This window comes from Trachurus japonicus, chromosome 7, assembly GCF_045865225.1.
Source record: "Trachurus japonicus isolate A0001 chromosome 7, Traja_1.0".
Lineage (NCBI taxonomy): Eukaryota > Metazoa > Chordata > Actinopteri > Carangiformes > Carangidae > Trachurus > Trachurus japonicus.
The window spans coordinates 15,754,792-15,776,506 of NC_140913.1; the positions used below are offsets into that span (position 1 = coordinate 15,754,792).

The window sequence follows — 21,715 nt, forward strand, 5'->3', positions numbered from 1 at the left end:
ATTTTGATTTTATATTGTTAGAGAAAGAGACAAGAGAGAAAACATTGAATTGTGAATTTTCCTGGGAATTGTAATTGAGTATTTTTCTCATTCTACCCGTTGCTTTCAATACTTATGTTTAAAAAGACGATTAAATTGTGGACTGTAGCTTTCTTTTTTATATGGGAGTCTTTTTTTATTTAATATTAAACTATTTACAGAAAAGTTACCTTGTGTTGACTTCTATTGAGAACAGGGTGCAAGCAACTTTATGATGATGCAGTTTTCACTATATGTGCCTGAATTTGGCTGTAGCTCACATACCGTTGTGTAAGATTTAGCCTTTATGGGATGTTTGCACAAAACATATCAACAAATCTGCCTACAGAAGAAGAGCCCGCTTGAAAATGCATTCCAGTGTCCAAGGTATTGTTTATTAGTGCAGTTATTGGTCTTCATTCATAATACCACAGTGAAGAGTGTTTTCAGACGTGTTACTCTCTGTTTATGTGTACAGCCCTCATGCATTCAGTAGCCTTTATGCGCTGTCTGCACTGTAATGTGTTTTCCCGTTTTTAATTTTTTTTTTTTGTGCTGCATCATCCCTGCTTCATCTGACACCGTAAAGCTCCTTCAAGGTGAGGCCTGATCTCATTTTTAATCAATAGTCCTCACTGGCTTCTAATGGCTTCTTGCCTTCCAAGAAATACAGTCAGGGCAGTGGAGAGGGAGCCAAAGTGAGCTGTGCTCTGCTGTGCTGTGATGACTAGTCAGTGAATCAGCAGAGAGGCCCCGGTGGCTGCTTCTGCACGAGCTGTAATGAAGTTTCCCCTCATCCCTCCGCTCGGATGTGACGCAGCGGCACCGCGCGGCCCTGGTTTCCGCCTGCACGCGAGGATGCTGAGGCCGTGGGTACCACTTTAAAAAAAGAGACGGATGCAGACCACGCCCTTCCCCTACCCGCCGAGAGAGGGCGCTGTGGCGACCAAAACAGGCCGACCGTCAGTCAGCAGCTTTTACCTCACTGCCCTTCCAGCAGCATCTCACCTTCAACCGGCCCAGACGCGCGCGCACCGCCGCACCCGAGACAGAAAATAAAGAAAACAAGACGGAGAAAGAGAGACGGCGTCAAACAAACCACGAGCGGAAGCCGAGCTGCACCCCGATCGCTTGCTTTAATGATGTAGGTAGAGCATCGTTTCGCATCTTATTCAGTCCGCCCGCCTCACTGCGACACGGAAACATCATCCAGCTGCGCATAAATAAACCGCAGCCTCCGTCAGTCTCAGGATAAAAACCTTCACAACCTCGACGAAGAAGGTCAAAGTCTCCGCGCGCCCCTCGTCCTCGTCCTCCTTTATTTTGACGGTCACATCAGGGCCCCCTCCCGATCTGCCTCCAGGAGCATCCTCCTCACAGCCGAGCATCCCTCCTCTCTCCTCAACGAATCTGCGCAATGGCCGACGTCCCAGCGGAGTGCAACATAAAAGTGCTGTGTCGCTTTCGCCCGCTCAACCAGTCCGAGATCGTACGAGGGGACCAGTTTATCCCCAAATTTCAAGGAGATGATACTGTCGTCGTCGGGGTAAGTGAGGGGAGGTGGAGGGGAAGCGCTTTGTTGTGCACACAGGGCCCTCATCAATAAATCATCATCAGCTTGGTGGACCCATCTGTTTGGGTTTGTGGGTTGATCAGGGAAAACATGATAATCAGTGCAGCACACGGAAATATCCATCGTCATTTCCCCACCCGAGATATGTTAAACCATGAGATGACAAAGCAAAAAAGATATATTTATAGCCTACATACGGCCCAATGTTGTTGAAATGCGCCTTTACCAGCTGAATGGATGACACATAGCCTGCCCAACAACAGGGTTAAGCTACGTGCGCACTAACATCATATATTTTACAGTGTAAGTTGTGTTTAACTGTGAGCCCCTATCAGACTAATCCTGGTTGTTCGCTCACCCTCACAACCTTCACAGAACAAAATGATTGTTGCTGAATGTGACGTATTTTCCAGGCTTGGACTGATGGGTCCATTCACACACCCTGGGTTTTTAGTTAATTAGCCTCATGACTAACCTTTCCTTAATGAAGGGGACAGACCTGCCCCGTTCTTTTCTCTGTTATGGCTGTATTATTCAGCAGATGTTGACACTTCATACAAGTGGTGATCTCTGTAGTAGTGCTGCATGCTCCCTTCAGTCTGTAGATTAATTTATAAGGGTGGGTGCACAGAATACACTGGCTTTAACATGTGTAGGCCAAACAGCTGCTGGCACTCATGTGTTATAAGTGTTGCATTTCACTCAGAAAATCTGAATGTCATTCCAGTCAAAAGTGAAAAAGAACTCATTTTGCAGTATCTTCATCTAATTTCAATATTAGAACATTAAAACCTACCAATGTTTCTTACACAGTCCTTTTTTCCTCGAGTCTATAGAACCACATGCCACTCTTTGAATTTGTGTCAGAAAAAAATGTTCTGGTTGTCTCTTTTCTATTCTTGGCTAAGCCATTTATGTCTGATGAGGATGACAGTAAACATATCTTAGAGAGCATATGATGACTGTCGAGGGCTAAAGGATGAGGAATTGTGAGCTGTGTGTCTCTTCTGGAAAAGAAGAGACAAATCTAGAGGAATAATGTTGAACTTCCACCAGCGATAATGGAAACATCTCGAACGGACCTCGTTCTCTCCTGTCAGCGTGACGCTTTACAGTAGAGTCAGAAACTGATCTCTCTAATTGCCTTAAGAGAGGATCAATAACCATCCAGCAAGCTCATACATCACTTTACTGACCTGCTTTCTCTTTTCTCTGTCGCCATCTGTCTGTCTCTTCCTCAGTTTTTCCTCAAGCTCTTGTTTCTCTCTCTCTCTCTCTCTCTCTCTCTCTCTTTAGTCACTGTCTTTTTGATTCTCTCCCCCACGTCTGTTTTGCTCATCCATCTCTGTTTTTGTGTCTCTTTCTCTACCTCCTCCTTTGTGCCCTCCCCCGTCCCCGGGACTGAATGTCTCTGTTAAATCACTGTCATGGGGGCGGGTCAGCCGATGATTCAATTTGTTAATGTCATTTAATACGGCTCATGTTGTGGCAGCTTGCACGATTGTGTTGCATTGTATCAGATGGGACAGTGACATGCCGGGATTTTAATGGCCTCATTTCTGCAGCGAGGCTTGTCAGGGCTGAGTCACTCTTGAGTGTGTCACACAGTGGTTGTTATTTTGGGGACACATTTTGGAATTAACGAAATACCTTCACGCCTCCATTATAGGGATGAACAAAATGCCAGACTGCTGTAAAACATGAAAGATTCAGCAGTATACTTCAAAGGAGTTTCTCGAAAATACACACTCCAAGGCAACATCATGTTGATATACGGCAACATAGCCTTAACACACTTTCTAATGAGCTTTGTTTCCCTTCACTAATCAGTGTGTAGGAGCTTCATCTGCCTATATTAATGATCCCAAGTGATAATTTCCAATACAATTTCTTACTTTAAAATATTGTGTGTAGAAATTTTACACAAGACATGAAAGTGCTGAGCTATCTGCTCAACCTGTATGTCAATGCATTTTCTTAAAGAGCACTTACGTGAATTTGGCTGGATTGTAGCCTATATATTTCTCTCTTTTTGAAGTGAGACTCTTACTGTATTTGCTTGTTTCCAAGTGTTAAATGAAAAGATCAATTACCTGCCCTTTGTCCATTGAATACAGCCAGTATGCGCCTGCCTTAGTTTAGCACAATGATTGGAAACAAGGGGACAGCAGTGTGAAGCTAACCACCTCTTAACTTTTAGCAATAAATTGGTTCCGTTTATTTCCCAAATTGTTGAAATCATTATTTTATTGATCAATGACAAATACAGACGAACAGTACAGAAGTTAGTATTAATAGGTGTCGCTGGTCTATGCGGTCTCTGTTACAGGCAGGTAATAGCAATACACTGGATACATGGCTACTAATGGAGGGTCTGTGTTGTTTTCCATATTACTTTGACTTTAAGCAAAGGAACATTTCAATTGTATCATTGATCCATGATCATAAAGATATTTTAGACTGGTCTGTAGTGTTGGTCCAGTCTTCATTTGGGTCTTAGATCAGCCTTCTACCCAGAATTCATTGTACCACAGTCCAGCTGCAGGCAGGTTGAAACTGCTTTGTGCAACAGATGTATTCAGACCATTACATCTAAGTCATTCTTTGTGCCACAGCCTGTGGATGTGCTATGGCTCTGACTGCTGGAAGAAAGAAGCACTGCAGACCTGGTTCTCTCACTCTGCTGACATCATCTTCTTTTATTGTGTACTTACTACCAGGGACATAAAAGCGGTGTTGAATAAGCTGCTCATTTAACCCGAGGAGAGCTTACATGCTCCTCTGTGGGTCCTTGGCTTAATTAAAACGTTACCTAAATCAAAATCCTGGTTGTCTGGTACATTTCAAAAACATTTGTTGATTTCATTCAGTATTTTTTTCTCCAGCAATGTAAGATTCTGCAAATAAACAATTTGTGTCATCTGAAACCCATTTAACTCAAACAATCTAGTAACTCAAAGAATACACTCATTGTACATTTTTCCAACAATGAATTGAAGAGTAAGATTTGTTTTTATGTATTCACACTGCAGTAATATGTTGCTTTCTTTACTAACATACACATTAAAGAGGGTACATCTTATTCTTAATATTTTTATGGCCAGATAGTTGTCAGCAGTTGTATCACCACTATCAAAGTTGTATGACATTTTTAAAATTAATTTTAATTTCATTTATTTAAATTCCAGCTAAAAACCATTTAATGTAGAAGAATCATTAAAACTACTGACCTTTTGAAAGTTATAATTTAAAAACAGGAAAATGAAACACAACTTGTGAAACAACTGCATTCTCTCCTTTGTCCCTCTTGTAAACTTTTGTTTGTCCCTGGTCTTCACAGGGGAGGTCCTTTGCGTTTGATCGAGTGTTTCCAACCAACACCACCCAGGAGCAAGTGTACAACACCTGCGCCAAGCAGATTGTGAAGGGTACGGGTGGATAGCTGCATTCACAGTACTAGCTACTCGAAGTTGTTTTGGAATGTGTGTGCTGTGTGGTCTCATTGTTGTTTTCTTTTGACCCATAGATGTGCTCGGTGGCTACAATGGCACTATCTTCGCATATGGACAGACCTCCTCCGGGAAGACTCACACCATGGAGGTGCAGTTCTCAAAACAACTAACAGTTTCTTCAAATAAAGCTTCATTATAATCCAGCCAGTCAGATTTGGAAATCTGTGTACCACAAACTTGTAACTAAAGCAATTCGGAAAAAGATTTTGTGCAACTTCTTTAATTTTTGGGTGGTTTTGTGGTTAATATTTGTGTTCAGGATCGGATTTTTGTCCTAAACCTTTAATCATCATTGGTTTTGATTGAACAGAAACTATGAGAATGTAATAGCATTATTGCATGACATCCCCATTCACCCCTATGTAGCCTACTGTATTTGTATATATGTTTATCTTCCTGCTGCAGGGCAAGCTCCATGACCCTCACCAGATGGGCATTATTCCACGCATTGCTGAGGACATTTTCAACCACATCTTTGCTATGGATGAAAACCTTGAATTTCACATCAAGGTATCAGATGAGTTGATGTCTTAAGCTTTGCTATATTTCTATAACTATATTGTTATACATTTATGTTAAACTGTGTGATTTTTTTGTTTGGACGTGGCCTTTTTAAAATCTTTTTTGTCCTTTCTTTTTTATGTTCTGTCACAGATATGTAGTTTTATTTCAGACCAAACAAATAGTAATTTAACTTGCTTCCCTTGTTATAAGACTTTATAATGCCATAAAAGCATGTACTGTAAATATTATTATAATTCTTCCCCAATAGGTTTCCTACTTTGAAATCTACATGGACAAAATCCGTGATCTCCTGGATGGTTAGTCCTGATTAACTCCTCATCACCACAAACAGTGTTTTAATTCTTCAGATTTTCCATTATGTAGCACCCATGTAGTATTACTATATTCTGACACCCAATCTTTCTTTTGTTGCTAGTGACAAAGACCAACCTGTCTGTGCATGAAGATAAGAACAGGGTCCCATATGTCAAGGTTTGTGGAAAGCAGTGATTTATATGTATTATTTTTAAGGTGAACATCTGTCTGTAGGTGTCATGCATGCATCAAATCCTTGAACTGATTAATTCTCTCGTATATTCTGTCTCAGGGATGCACTGAACGTTTTGTCTCAAGCCCTGACGAGGTCATGGATGTGATTGACGAGGGCAAAGCTGCCCGTCACGTTGCTGTGACCAGTGAGTCTTTATCTTAAATATGAATATTGCATCACAAAAACACACATAAATACATGAACACTGGAATTCATGAATGAAATCTGATTGTTATAATACAGTATACAGGGCATTCAGAAAGAGATCAGACAGCTACACTTCTTCACATTTTGTTATATTGCAGCTTCAAAATGAAAAATGAAAAAAAGAAACATGTCTGCACTGTACTTAAGACAAAACAGACAAAACATGCAGTGAAACATTTGAGCTTGCCTCTCCTCTTGATAATATGGTTCACTGTTTTGCTGCTCTACATCCACAGCAAAGCGTGAGTTCCAGTGTAGGTTTCTCTCTGGTGCCAGCAGTAGCACTCGCAGCACGTTACTGACGCGTGAACTGACAGCTGAGTTCATGCGGCCCATTCTTTCCTCTTGTTATGTAATCTTCATTTTAGTGTGATGTAATTTCAAAGCTTTAGTCATCCCTAATGAAAAGACATAACTTGTCAGATGGAGCTCAATGTAACGTGATGGGGAGTGATGGACAGTTATTGTGGATTTGGAGAAGATCAACAACAAAGCGTAACAATGTGTCACACAGCGATTATCAGAGTCTAATAAGAGAGCAGAGTTCAGTGACCTGACAGTGGAGTTCTTAGTCTTATTGAAAATAAAATCTTCTTGCTCTGTAATATCTGCTCATTTTTTGGCCTCAGTGCTGCAGACGCAGCCCTCTTTGGTCCAGTAATAATATGCGACTAATGGCTCCAGGGTAATGCTGCATTATACAAAAAACTGTGATGTAATGTAATGTAAAATAGCAGCTAAAAACATGTGACCTAATTACCAGTTAACCCAGATTAAACAACTTTGAATTTCTACTGTCAAAACAGATTATGTATTGCAGCAGCCTATAACATTTGAAAAGATGAGACCACAATAAAGAGCTTTTCAAGCAACAACGCAGTATATTCATAGATTATTTCTGTAGTCGAGCCTTGCGCTGACTCACAGCTCTGAATTTAACCGAATTCGAGCAAAGTAAAAAGAACAAAATAAAATGAGCTTTGGGATTCAGTGCCCAGCAAAAACACCAGGACCATTCACTGTAATAAATCTCACTGTGCTCAGTCCTCTCTTCAGAGGTAATGCATTATGTGCCTCAGTGATAAGTGTGTTGGTTTGTCCTCACAGCAGACTTTCTTATTTTCAAGACATCACTCATTTAATTTGAACCTTAATATATCCTGTATTTTCAGGGGATACATTGCATGTGTCTCCAAACGACAGGCCTGAATCCAGACTCACATACTGTATGCCACAGGACTAGTGCTGCCTGTGTGTGTTCATATCCAGGGTTAATTTGACTGATATTGCCATTATTATTAAAGGGAACAGGTTTGGTCTTAACACTGGTAGGAACACAACAACTTTTCTTTTTTGAATGCTGTCAACCCAATGGTTTCCTTAGCATATCATCTACAGTACGACCTTTATTTTACATTTAAATAAAAACTATAAACAATGACAGATAAAAGATTAAGAGAAATCACATAATATGTTTTACTTTTACATTGCCGTATCAATATTCAGCAGATCCACTAGTGTTTCCCTGTTCTCCCTGACTTCACCTTTAAAAACAGCTCCACCTTCACCTGCTACAACAGTGTAATGTAGATTAGACACATGAGTAGACTGTAGGCTAATGATGTAAAGCTGGTCATGTTGGGTAGCCAAACTACTACCTCTGGACCAACACTGTTAACGTACCACACACTGATCTGCTTTTGCCTCTTTACTGGCAGGAAGTGTGATGAAATGAAAACTCAGTTTGCCCATTCAGTAGCCCACTAGTGTTAAATAAATCATACATTCACTAAACTGATCTCTGACCAGTTCATATAAGGTGCAAGTTAAACTGATGTGAATCAAATTAACTTTCCTCCTGTGTGTTATTATGAGTATCATCAGGTATCATCCATGCAGATGTATTATGAACCAGAGGATTGTTGTTTATTGATCGGATGCCAAGACAAAATCCATCATGGTGACAAATTAAAAAGATGTTAACTGCTTTTCAAAAAGAAATGTAGTAATCACCCATGATTATAAAAAGTCTGTTCTGTAGACCAGAATTAATATGAAGCCTTTAAATGATACTAATGTGATAACATTCAAATTATATACAATAGTCCACCCTTGAAACTGGACTGAATGTACACAGCAGCAGACCAGATTTGCTGAAAGTTGTTTTCTCGGGCAGCACAGTCGTCTCTGTTTCCCTCTAATGCTTGCTGACTCACTGTGCTGCAGAACAGTGTGCTGATAGCAGACTAACGGCGCGACCCTCTGCAGACACTGAGCCGATGCCCTCAGATATCATCTGCAGAGAAACCTGAACTATCAGTCTGTGTATGCGTCCAAGGAAGAGAGGCTTGGCGCTGGTTGGCAGGATTGGTGCTGTTTTTATCTGCACTTAGTGAAATGGTGACGTTAGTCTGCTGCAGCAGTGGCTTATTAGAGTTAACACGGTTTATTTCATACATCTTCATAGTAATTTCAGAGTGACATGATCCTAAAAACAGCTGATCCTGAACAGGAGAAAGTCATGCCATGGTCTCTATGGGTTGTAAAACAGATTACATGTATATAAATACATCATGTTTGAATTTATATGATTTTTAAATTAAGATTATTTTAATAACAGAGGCCTAGTTGTAGTCTCCTTTAATGTGACAATCATGATTTTTCCCTGATACATAAATAAGAAACCTTCAGAGAAAAAATAAATGAAAGCCTTCATGACGTTGTTTCAGAATAGCTTCACTGATCAGATCTCATTTGTGAATACTGTTTCCTACCAAAAAACACTTTAACACCAGTTTTGGCAATGCAAGAAGAAATTTGTCTGTGAAGGTCTAAGACTTGGTTTCTGTATTTGTACAGACATGAACGAGCACAGTTCTCGCAGCCACAGCATCTTCCTGATCAACATCAAGCAGGAGCACGTGGAGACTGAGCAGAAACTGTGTGGAAAACTCTACCTGGTGGATCTGGCTGGCAGTGAGAAGGTAGGAGACACTCGGGGCTAAAGATCTCCCAAATTATGACTCACCTGATTCAAACCAGACACTGTGTGTGTCTATCTTGGTCTTTATTACAGGTCAGCAAGACCGGAGCTGCAGGAGCCGTCCTGGATGAGGCTAAAAACATCAACAAATCCCTTTCTGCTCTGGGAAATGTCATCTCTGCCTTGGCTGAGGGCACGGTGAGACATTTCCACCCATCTGCCCTCACTTTTTTTTTTCCAGGCAATAGAATAAGAATTGAAGTTTCTAATGAAATATTAGAATATTTTGGTGACCACACGGAAAATGGCTGTTGTCTCACTTCCAACCCTAGGAGTTGCGTCCCTCACATTGGCTTGTTAATGAAAAGCATCCTGCCCACACTCTTCTTTCATTTCCCCTAATTCAACAGCCAAAAATGTCCCTGCCAATTATGAGACTGGCTGGATGTGGCACAGTCAATCGACTGCTTTGACAGCAGTTTTGGGCTTTGTCAAGACTCCAGATTGAGGAATGAGAAAGCACTAATTTCTGCTGAATCTGCCTGGTGAATCTCCATAGAAGCTCAGAATTAGGCAGGCAAAAGAAACGCACCTCAAAAATGTTGTCTTTTCCTTGATCTTTAAATGGCAATTCTTCTCTTCTCTTCTTCTTCTATCTCTTTCTGCCTCCTTTCTCTCCACCCCTCTTCCTCGCTCGTCTTCTCTCCTACAGAAAACTCACGTGCCGTATCGTGACAGCAAAATGACCCGTATCCTGCAGGACTCCCTTGGTGGGAACTGTCGCACCACCATGTTCATCTGCTGCTCTCCCTCCAGCTACAACGATGCTGAGACCAAGTCAACTTTGATGTTTGGCCAACGGTAGATAACATATGTGGATGCAGTGAACACATCTTGTCATTTGCCCAATATCGTCCTCTCATTCTCCTTTTCCACACACATTTTGTTTTTCGGTGCTTTAGACAACTGGGCCCCTCAGTGTATTTGCATGTGTTTTCTACCCAGTTTTACCCAGTCCAGTGTCATTGTACATTGCACATCCTGCAACATTGTAGTCAGAGGTCAAATTATATTTACTCCTCAAAGCAGGACAGTGAACTAGGTCGGTTTGGCCTTACAGTATAAGGCAGTTCAACCAACACTGCCCACTGCATTACGTTACATACAGTGATAACTGTAAAATAGAGTTTTGAGAGAGACCAAGTTAACTTGATTTGTTATAGTCTGACTTTGTAATGATAGAAATATGATCATTTCAAATAGTAAGGAAAGCAGAAAATTTTTTTTTTCACATAACTTTTATTATTGACCAGCCATTATTTTGTTAGACTTTCCTTTTTTTTGTCTTTTGGGCAGAATATCCAGTAGAACTGTTAGTGAAACACAAACACCAATCATCAGTCTTTACAGTATTAGCTTCAGTTTCACATAGTAACGACATCTTTCTGTCTTTGTCTTTGTTCATGACAGTGCCAAGACTATCAGGAACACCGCCTCTATCAACCTGGAGCTGACAGCGGAGCAGTGGAAGAGGAAGTTTGAGAAGGAGAAGGAGAAGAACAAGACCCTGAAGGACACCATCCAGAAACTGGAGGCAGAGCTCAACCGCTGGAGAAATGGTGAATCGTGTTTGGCTTTTTCTGACTGGATGACTTCCTTTTCTTCCCGCAGAAGAACACAGACTCCTCTGTGTTATACTTTGTAAACAAAACAGCATTATTCTCATGTCCTCTTTCTTTGTCCTCGTATCCATCCCTTCAGGAGAGGACGTGCCTGAGACGGAGCGCACCACGTCAGAGGTGGTGACCCGGATTGAGACGATTGAGGAGCGCCCCATTTTGGACAATGACACCTCCTCCATTGTGGTCCGTATTTCTGAGGAGGAGCGTCAGAAGTATGAGGAGGAGATCCGCAAGCTGTACAAGCAGCTGGATGACAAGGTTCAAACACACAAATATGATTGTCACCGATGCAAAACAGCTCTAGTTGCCAAGTTTTCTACATGTGCTTTAATGTAGTTCCATCTCTGTTGAATGGTGCATGTGCAGGTGTCATTTCCATGTTATAGGTGTTTTTAATGTTTTATAATTAAATGTATATGATGTATGCAGGATGATGAGATCAACCTGCAGTGCCAGTTGGTGGAGAAACTGAAGCAGCAGATGCTAGACCAGGATGAGGTGCTTTCATGCAAACTCATACACACAGAAACACACATATCACTCTATATTGTGAGAACTAAAACATTCACTTTGCTACTTTTTTTACTGACACACGCCATATTTCCCTCTTTCCAGCTCCTGGCCTCATCCCGTGGTGACGGGGACAAGGTCCAGGCTGAACTCGGCAGGCTGCAGGTGGAGAGCGACTGCGCCAAGGCTGAGGTGAAGGAGGTGCTGCAGGCTCTGGAGGAGCTGGCCATCAACTATGACCAGAAGAGTCAGGAGGTGGAGGAGAAAGGCCTGCAGAACCAGCTGCTGGCCGACCAACTGTCTCAGAAAATGGTACGTTGGAAAAGGAATGGTGTGAAAATCGACATAATGAGACCAAGTTAGAGACATTAGGTCGGACAGAAGGATCTGCTCGCTCAGTTACTGCAACATTGGAACCCTCTTAATATGAGTTTCATCTTATTGCTTCTGACAATCCATGAATCTATCTTGATCCTGAAATATTTCCTGTTCTTTCACCTATTAGGTGGCATTAGCAATTTCATTATTTTAAATGGCCATAGCTCAGTGGTCATGATTCTGACTCAGCCTTGTATTGAGCCCTATAGACTCTCCATCAACCAGCTGGTGCATAGCGAGATCTGAGTCTAGCTGCAGCTGTTAAAGTTTTCTAAACATACTGTGCTAAGGCTTCACTAATCCTCCCTGACTCTCTTCCTCTCTGCAACAGGCCAGCCTGATGGAGCTGGAGGCGGAGCTTTCTCGTATGCAGGAAGTGAGCGGTCAGCAGAGGAAACGCATCGCTGACGTCCTCAACGGTCTGATGAGGGACCTCAGTGAGTTCAGCTCCATCGTGGGCAACGGGGAGATCAAGCTGGTGAGTTGAATCATAGGAGGACAACATCTACATACAGTATAGGTGTATTATGAAACATTGTACCTAATGTGTTTCCTGTGTGTCCTGTTGAGTAAATTTTTTCCTCCAATCTCTAGCCGGTGGAGATCAGCGGTGCGATCGAGGAGGAGTTCACTGTGGCTCGCCTCTACATAAGCAAGATAAAGTCAGAGGTGAAGAGCATGGTGAAGCGCTGCCGCCAGCTGGAGAACATGCAGCTCGAGTGCCACCGCAAGATGGAGGAGACCGGGAGGGAGCTCTCCTCCTGCCAGCTCCTCATCTCTCAGGTAACGGATAAGAGGAGAGGGGCAAGGAGGGATAGAATTGACTTTAAGGATGGGATATTAGATGGGCAGGAGTGAAAAATAAACTGAGCGTGGAATTGTGTTTGTGCAGCATGAGGCTAAGATCCGCTCCCTGACGGAGTACATGCAGAGTGTGGAGCAGAAGAAGAGGCTGCTAGAGGAGAGCCACGACTCCCTGAGCGAAGAGCTGGCCAAGCTGCAAGACCAGGGTACCAGGCAACACACACACACAGAAATACTAAAAAAAAAAGTGGTCTGAAATGATTTTGATGTATGTGTTTACGGTATCTGAAATGGGGTTTAGACTGGGATTTCCCCTCAAGCTGTTATTAGGTCAGAGCTCTGAAAGCTTTTTCCTCATTTTCCTTTTTTCAGATAACTCCCTGCTTGAAGAGAAGGATGCAGAGAAGGGAGAGCTTGAGGATGGGAACGTAAAGGTAAGAGGCCTTATCACTTGAATTTCTTTCACCCCAGATTCAGAAACATGAAATGTACTTGTTAAGATGTCACTATCTATGTCCTGATTTCATTTGTCCCCTCATACTCTGTCTGTTTAAGCAAAAGAGCTTTCTCATTGTCTGTTGTAACCTCAAATCATCTGGCTCTTTATTTTATCTTTTCAGTTTTACAAATACTGCAGAAACAGGACATTTTAAAAGACGTTGTGCATTTGCTTTTTCCGTTTGCAGAAGATCACTCGTCAGCAAGGAGAGTCTCACCGCGGCGTCCATCACAAGCAGCTGACCCGCCTGCGGGATGAGATCAATGAGAAGCAGAGGATCATTGATGAACTCACCGAGTCCGTGACAATCTCGATTTCTTCTCTCTGTTTACACAAATACACAACACATAGAATCACTTGTTTTTTGCTTGAATCTCAGTGTTAACATTGAGCTCTCGGGGCCACCGTAGTTACTTCCACTATTAATGATGTATTATGGATATCTTTTTAGAAGTTGATCTATTATCTGTGAACTAAACACATGTAGTTCTTTCTCCTGAATATGTGTGTTGTTACTTCACACCTGCAGTCGTAACTCCAAGTTGGAGCTGGAGCTGGCTCAGGTTCGTGCCGACTTTGAACGCCTGAAGAGTCAGGACAGCAGCAAGAGCGAGCGCCTGGAGGAGCTCTCGTAAGTTTTAGGAGATGTTTTCATCATCATTTCTACAGACAATATATATCCATATCGACAGAGTGGCTAGAAACAGTCCAAGTCTGCCTCTTCCCAGCGCAGGGCAGTCAACAGTCAAACATCAAATATTACACTGTGGTGAAGAATGAGGGAGATGTTTCAAACAAGTTTTGCTGTTTCTGTCAGATTCCTGCATGAACGCCATGAGCAGACCAAACAGGACTTGAAGGGTCTGGAGGAGACAGTTGTGAGTAAATTATACACCTGTTGTGTGTCTCTCTGTCCCCATGCCTTGCTGTCTTATCTAACCTTTATCTTAATTCACAGTGTCCAGAGTTGTCTTCCTGACCTTGTCTCCATCTGTCTGTCCCCCAGGCCCGCGAACTCCAGACCCTCCACAACCTGCGCAAGCTGTTCGTTCAAGACCTCACGTCGCGGGTTAAAAAAGTAAGCAGCTGACAGACGACAAGAGAAAGCACTCACTGTTGAATTTTTTTTTTCATTTTCAGGGGTTTTATGAAGTCTGAGGCCTTAATGCCCCCTGATCAGCCTCAGTAGAAATAACAGCCTCCGTTCTTCTTACTCCCTGACTTATTCAATATCATATATGTGACACAGTAATTCACTTTTATGTAGAACAGTGTGATACAGGAGGGAGGTGATATATGACTCTGAAAACAACCCCAATAATGGACAATTTACTCCCCTTATCATCTTACCAGTGTCTCTACTGACATTTAAGTGAACTTGTTCTCAATAAGTTTGCAGTGAAGTGATATTAGATAATTACAATGCACATTGTCTCCATGACGACTGGACTTTCTGTCCTCTACTGCCCGAGCTGCACAACACACATAACTTAACATTGTCCATGCTCTTGTTCTGTGAATATTACTGAATTACTGTGTAGACAATAATTTTTTATGTTGATGTTAAAAAGCATTTGAGAAGTGGCAGGGTCATAGAGATGAGACTGACTCTACGCCCTTGGTCAAGGTCAGAATATTATTAATGTGACTAAAGTTAGGGTTGAAGCTTTTCTTCCACAATGACTCAAACGTGAGTTTGAAAGCACAAAGTTTTCAATAACTTTTCAAAGTGATCAGTGAGTCACTGATGTTTATGAACACATTGCTCAGCCCTGGCCAACTATTACTGTGGTTTTTATTTCTGGTACATCAGTAGAAAATCTCCTCCCTCCCGTACACAGCTCTGTTTTATTCTCTCATCTACTCCACAGAGTTCCGAAATGGAGCCTGATGATAGCGGGGGGTCTTGCACCCAGAAGCAGAAGATTTCCTTTCTTGAGAATAACTTGGACCAACTTACAAAGGTTCACAAACAGGTGAGAAACACACAAATGAAAGAGAGAAGCTGACGTTTGACATCTATCTTTTCCATTTCTATCCAAAGAGATGGCAGGTTACAGAAGCTGCACACAGCAGTTTGAGAAAATCATTTCAAACCAGTAAAACTACTAAACTGCGTAACTATTTGTGCCACAACAATGCATTTTTCTTTGTGGCTAATTAAGTTATATTGCATCAAAATACTGATGGTGATAGGGAATTAAGTTTAAACATTCAACTCAACATTCAATTTAACGTAGCAACTTAATTTGGGAATATTGCATTCTGTTTTTAATCGTCTCTGGATGCTCTCGCCCCTGTAGCTGGTTCGTGACAATGCAGATCTGCGTTGTGAGCTTCCAAAGCTGGAGAAACGTCTTCGGTCTACTGCTGAGAGAGTTAAGGCCCTGGAGACTGCACTGAGAGACGCCAAGGAGGGCGCCATGTTGGACCGCCGTCGCTATCAGCAGGAGGTCGACCGTATCAAGGACGCCATGAGGGCAAAGAACGGCCTGCGACGCCCCCATGCAGCACAGATAGGTGCTGAGCTGAAGTGTGATTCATGCCTTTTGTTTGTGTGTCTAGTGGGGGATTAGGGTTAGGGTGATGTTGAGGGTCATGGGGGGCGGGGTCATGACAGTTGACCCAGTTTCGTGACAGTTGACCCTGTCTGACATCACTGTATTTTCCTCACAGCCAAACCAGTGAGACCGAAGCAGCAGCTGCCAGTTTGCTCCCCCACAAATCCGTTCTACACCTACATCCGGGCCGCCGAGCAGGCCAACACCTACAGCAACGTCCTCTTCCAGGGCAACGTGACAGAGCCGACCTCTGCCAGCGTCAACTGCAACCCCAACTCCATCCAGAGCAACACGTGAGTTCGAAACCCTCTTTCCACCTTCTTAAAGGGATAGTTCACCCTAGAATGATATTTCGCTCATTATCTACTCACCCTCATGTTGACTAAGGGCTGGAAGAATTTTCAGAGTCCACCGTCCCTTCTCTGAGTTACAGGGGGTCTTGGCGTAGCAGTCCATTTCAATGCAACGGTTGCAAAGGGACACCAGAGCTCTTCGTAAAAAAACACACACCAAAAAAACATCCAAATACCTCCATGCTGCTCGTATGTAATGTCCGTCTTGTGCTGAAGCCCCAAATTGCGTAATTGTCCCGAAAAAAATTAAATAAGTCTATATTTTAAGCTTGTTTGTAGCGGAAGCTTCTTGAAGCTCCTCTTCCTGGTCCGTCCAAATCTCGCGTGATTCGCAGTAACCGCACTGACGCCGGCGCAAATCATGCGAGATTTGGACGGACCAGAAATATCATTCTAGGGTGAACTATCCCTTTAAGTCAGATTGTAAAGTCAGGTCTGTTCAATCCTGTAATTCTGACTTCACAAACCATTTTAAGAATTAGAAATTCATTATTGTTATTACTATTATTTTATTATAAGGAGCACAGACATGCTGTATCACATGGACCACTTGTATACAATGTTTATCTACCTTCTGTTATTTCAAATTATCAGGGTTAGCGAGGCTTCTTAATTTGTAACTTTGCGTATTCTCTCTGCTGTGTTTTCCACAGAGTTTCCACAGCACTGGGCTACAGAGCAGGCAGATATAATGGAGACATACTGGAATCCTTCCCGCTCAACATTGACAACGGTACGCAAAAGAACACTTTCTGACATGTGTACAGTATGTGCATCGAAGTTGTTTTGAGAATAATGATGTTACAGCTATGATAACATCATAACTGTATTAGCCTATTATTCTGAAAAGGTTAAAATTCACTTGTTTTTATCTCAGAGTGTACATTCTTTACTCCTTTATATTATCAATTATTATATTATGGTATCAATTGGTTCATTTAAAATCATTATTGGTATTACTAAAGTAGTATTAATATTCACAGCAGTTATCAATCAACAAAATCAAACTGTAGTTTTTTTCTTCCAACAGGCAACAGCATCAGTGAAACAAGAGATATCAATGACAACAGGTGAGGATGTCAGTGATAATATGGCAAAAGAGAAAACAATGAGTTGTATACACAGTGAGCAACAACAGCAGAATCGATTGTGCACTAAGTGACGTGTGTGTTCATCTCTTGCATTAACAGAAGTGATGCTCACTGTGGCAGCGAGGTGGATGACTCAAACAGGCACTACATCATTCAGCAGGAGACAGCTGCAAGTTAATGCCATGGTAACGGACCACACACACACACACACACACACACTCTCTCTCTTTACAATCTTTTTCTACTTTGCACATTAGTAGTAGTTGATCAAAACAGCTTTTTATCATTTATGATATTGCCAGTCCTCATCTATAAAGATTCAGAGACACATAGCTTTTATTTCAGATAGATCAGATTATTACACTGCTCTTTACTCTGCTCCTCCAAAGCAGTCAATTGAAAGACTCCAGTTTACTGAGAACTACTGTATAGCAGCTGGTCTTTTATCTAAAACAATGAAAAGAGATCTTCACTCCACTGGCTCCCTGTATCTTTTAAAATAGATTTTAATATCCTTGTACTTGTTCACAAAGCTCTTTGTGGTGTTAAGCATCAGCCCACACTGCTTCTCTGTCATTTTATTATTCTTCCAACACAGATCTTCTGCTCCCAGATTTTATTGCTAGAAACTAACTTGTACCTATGCTCCACATGACAGAAGAAATATAAGCGATGCAGATTTATTTTACATGCCTTTTAGCTAATTTTCTCATATTTTACTATTTTTTACTGACTTCTCTTTTTTATCTTTCATCTACTTATTTTATCTTCTACCACATTTCTTCTGTCTGTTGTCATTCTTATTTTATTGTACTATTGGATTTTGTTATGATAAAGTAAAGAGCAACTTTTATGAGTAACAACTCCTCTGGGTATGAAAAGTGATTTATGAATTAATTTTATTGTTATCATAATTTCAAATTACCTACATTTTACTTAACTGCTGATAAGTTTCCAAAGAAAACCACAAGATTTATTTCAGAATGATTCTCTCCTTCAACTTGGTTGATCTACAAAATCACATTATCCTTTATACAGTCTCCATGTTAGACTGCTGTTTTCTATTTAATGTCACAATTTGATTCTTGTTTTAGTTTTTTCGGTAAAACTCAGCCCAACACCGATGGCAGTTTTTGGAAAAACACACAGCGATGATGTTTAACTTATCACATACTGCAGTGAATTTCAGGTGTAATGGAGGAGCTCTATGACGTAAGTTGTCACTGTGTAATAGATGCAGCAAAATGCATTTTTTCCAACCATAGGGCAGCCAGTGGTACTCACACATTACACACAAACAGCATAGATCTGTGTTTCACCAATGCTGACTCTCTATCACTGTCTCTCTCCAGAAGACGACCAAGCACTGTACCGACCCAAGGACCCTGCCGTCCCATCTGCATGCAGCCTGCCCCCCCTTTCAACTGTATCACTGATGAAGATGATGATGAAGATCTGTAGCCCTTTACTGTAGCCCCTCCACCCCACCCCACTCCATCGCTCTAACGGTGACCACTCTCATCCAAGGGTTTGGGGTCCAGTCTCTTCCAGTTCAGTCAGTCAAACCGATACACAAAATTAGATTTTTTTTATGATTATTATTATTATTATTACAGATCTTGCAGCATTGAAAGAAATTTGTCAAAAGATGTCACTGATGCTGATTTAGGTGTTTGAACTGAAGTGGGGCTGGCTCCATCCCTTATTATTTAGTACATACATGTTGTAAATAATAGTGCTGTATAGTCCAGTAGAGGTTTTTCAACCAGCAAGTGTTTGTGGGAATGCACAGCCTCCACCGTCCCCTACACACATATTCTTAAGGGCATCATGTGGATGACATACTGTAGGCCGACATGACCTTTTTCCTCTGTCGTAAATAAGAGTATAGTGTGTAACGCCAGCTTGTAACAGAAAACCTACACTCTGCATGCATGTCGCTTAGCGGGTTAGCTTTCAAATCTTTGCATGTGTCATGATTCCACCCGGGAGCTGGTATGCTGCAAGTGAACCGTCTGATCGACTTGGACAGATGTCAGAGCTGGCTTCCCTTGATCTTGATCCTGGTCTTAGTACTTCAGATTTTCTATTTTCAACTGAATTTGAATCCCGACAGGAGGTTGTTGTGGTTTTATCACAGGACAAATGACAGAAATCACATCTGGGTGTAATTTTTATTTTCAAAGAAGAGAAAATCAGATGCAAAATGTGTGAGGGGAAACTCAGCCTAGTGTGGGCTGTTATAGAGGAAACCTTTGTAATTGCTTTGATACTGTGATGTTGCAGCCGTATGATGCCATTGTAACTTCAGGTAATGTTGCCCTTATCCATTAATGTGGCTCCCCCCACCCGCACACTTTGAGTCGTCTTTCTGAGCCTTAACAAGAGCTGATTTCTCATGATCAAACTAACACATGCATACATTTGTAATTACTACCTCTAGAGCTACTTATTATACATTTATCCCAGTGTACTAAGATATCAATGCCACAAGCAGCATCTTAGAGTTTCTAGAGTAAGTTGCAACTTTAGTGCACCAATAGCTGTGAGTAGATTTAAATGCTCTTTTTAGAGCATTAGTTTTATTCTCCTGGATTTTCATGCATACAGTACACAGACACACAGTTCCTCTCTCCATTATACAACAGGATCAGACCTGAACAGAGAACATTTCAAAGACTCCTTAATGCAGGAGAGTCACCTAAAGTTAGGGCAGGTCAGATTGTGTCAAGCTCATTGTCAGAGGAGAAATATACTATATTAATATTCAAATGTATTCTTAACTCTCACATACTTCCCCCTGCCTTTTCAAATTTTAAAATTTAAACAGTAGAACGTATTGAGACTGGAGGGATGCCATTCTCTGATCTGGTGTTTTTAATGAGATCCGGTGATCAGAGAGTGTTTACAGATGAGTCCCCCAGCTGAGCAGCCACCAGTCTGGCATGGACAAATGGTTTGACAGAAGTTTGAAGATTGTTTATCAGGTCATGCTGTAACTCTTGGCTTCGAAATCCTGACCAGCCAATCAGGATACAAGAGAGCAGCATGTCTGCAGTGGGGGAGGAAGAGATGGGATTGAGCGCAGTCACTGGAAATACCGTTCAGATTAGACGAAGAAGTGCATTGTTCCTTAAGGAAACATGCATACTAACAAATTAAAATGAAAAGAAAAGGCAGACAGTATTTTGAAGCTAATAGTGCCTTCTGAGATTATAAATAACTTGTAATATGAGTTCATGAGAAAGATATAATTTGTTCTCCATTTATAGTTCATATTCACATTTTGACCAGACATTTAAATTATGTGTCTCTGATCTGATTTCTCTGATCACAGTTGAATAACAGAAACTTCCAATTTTGTATTCCAATGTATTTCACTGTGGAAAGTTCAGTGTATTAGGTTGATTGCATGACTGGACTTGTTCTAACTTTGCCCAGGTAGGAACTCAGTATGAACCTCAGTCCTCATTCATGACTGCACCGCTCATGTTCTTTCTGGCATTAACAACATCTCAGGGCCTCACATTCACAATCACAGCGACCACAGGCCACCACCACCACCACCATCTTCCTTCATCACCTTCAAACTCTGCGATCGCAGATAAACAATCAGGTCAGTGTGAGTTCCTCGAGGCTTAGCATGGGAATGGGATGATGAATTTAACGTGCAAGAATAACATCATTTTATACATGCATAACATTTCCATTCTAGCTCATGACATCCAAAGTAAAATGATCCCTCAGCTGCACCCTGGTCAGACCCTACTGTATGTGTCCAAACAGACCCTCTATTTGACATCATGTTTTAAATGTAATAAATCATTTTAAAGGAGGGGGAACGTGTACTATATTGTCACCTGTCTGATTTCAACATATCTAAAATTTCTGTGCTATATATTGTTAATCTTGTAAGTAAAAACAGCGTGCCATGACATAGTAAAAATGTAAAAGAAAGGTACACGCTAACTTTGTTCAAAGAAATGTTTGTTTTATTTATTTCTGTATGCCAGTACTGTAGCGTCAACATGATTATGTGAAGAATCACCGTGCAAAATTTCTGTATATATAGACACATCACTATGCTGTATTGTATGTGAACCATTGTGTTGTAGGAAAAAGTTAAATAAACTTGTAGAAAGGAGTTTGTTGAGGGATCGTTGAGATCCAAAGGATTGTTTGAAATTCATGGCAGCTGAAAATGGCTCCATCTACTGGAGGGAAAATGGTATAATAACACAGGGAATAAAAAGCCATTTCAATGGCTGGATATTCTTCCACACACATCTCGCACATCTTTAACTTCAACTCAAGAGACTTCAATAGAGTTCCCAGAGCACGAGTAACACAATTAAGAAGTAAAGAGAGGGCAATACCTCACTTTTACTTATCTCTATCCCAGTATTTATTTTTCTTTATTTACTGCAACTCCAGTGAAAGCTCTGATTTGATTGCTATCAGTGACTACTGCTGAGTTGTATGTCGGGCGC

At 41.4% G+C, this 21,715-nt stretch overlaps 1 protein-coding gene across 3 annotated transcripts; it reads left to right on the forward strand.

Annotated features, from left to right (window-relative positions):
- Nucleotides 1–943: 943 nt before the first annotated feature.
- kif5aa (kinesin family member 5A, a) lies at nucleotides 944–21,369 on the forward strand. 3 transcript variants are annotated; one of them, XM_085781464.1, is made up of 29 exons: nucleotides 944–1,564; nucleotides 4,932–5,019; nucleotides 5,118–5,191; nucleotides 5,509–5,613; nucleotides 5,876–5,924; nucleotides 6,044–6,099; nucleotides 6,215–6,302; nucleotides 9,224–9,348; nucleotides 9,441–9,545; nucleotides 10,060–10,208; nucleotides 10,818–10,966; nucleotides 11,109–11,287; nucleotides 11,459–11,527; nucleotides 11,645–11,851; nucleotides 12,249–12,395; nucleotides 12,512–12,700; nucleotides 12,810–12,927; nucleotides 13,094–13,155; nucleotides 13,408–13,517; nucleotides 13,750–13,851; nucleotides 14,038–14,098; nucleotides 14,227–14,298; nucleotides 15,092–15,196; nucleotides 15,524–15,740; nucleotides 15,897–16,074; nucleotides 16,788–16,867; nucleotides 17,165–17,204; nucleotides 17,325–17,410; nucleotides 18,581–21,369. In XM_085781464.1, the coding sequence occupies exons 1-28, from the start codon at nucleotides 1,436–1,438 to the stop codon at nucleotides 17,401–17,403; spliced, it is 3,132 nt and encodes a 1,043-aa protein (XP_085637590.1). In that variant the 5' UTR covers nucleotides 944–1,435; the 3' UTR covers nucleotides 17,404–17,410; nucleotides 18,581–21,369. The 3 variants fall into 3 exon arrangements, with proteins under 3 accessions (XP_085637590.1, XP_085637588.1, XP_085637591.1); XM_085781462.1 differs by having other exon boundaries at nucleotides 950–1,564; nucleotides 18,578–21,369; XM_085781465.1 differs by having other exon boundaries at nucleotides 950–1,564; nucleotides 13,411–13,517; nucleotides 18,578–21,369.
- Nucleotides 21,370–21,715: the final 346 nt, after the last annotated feature.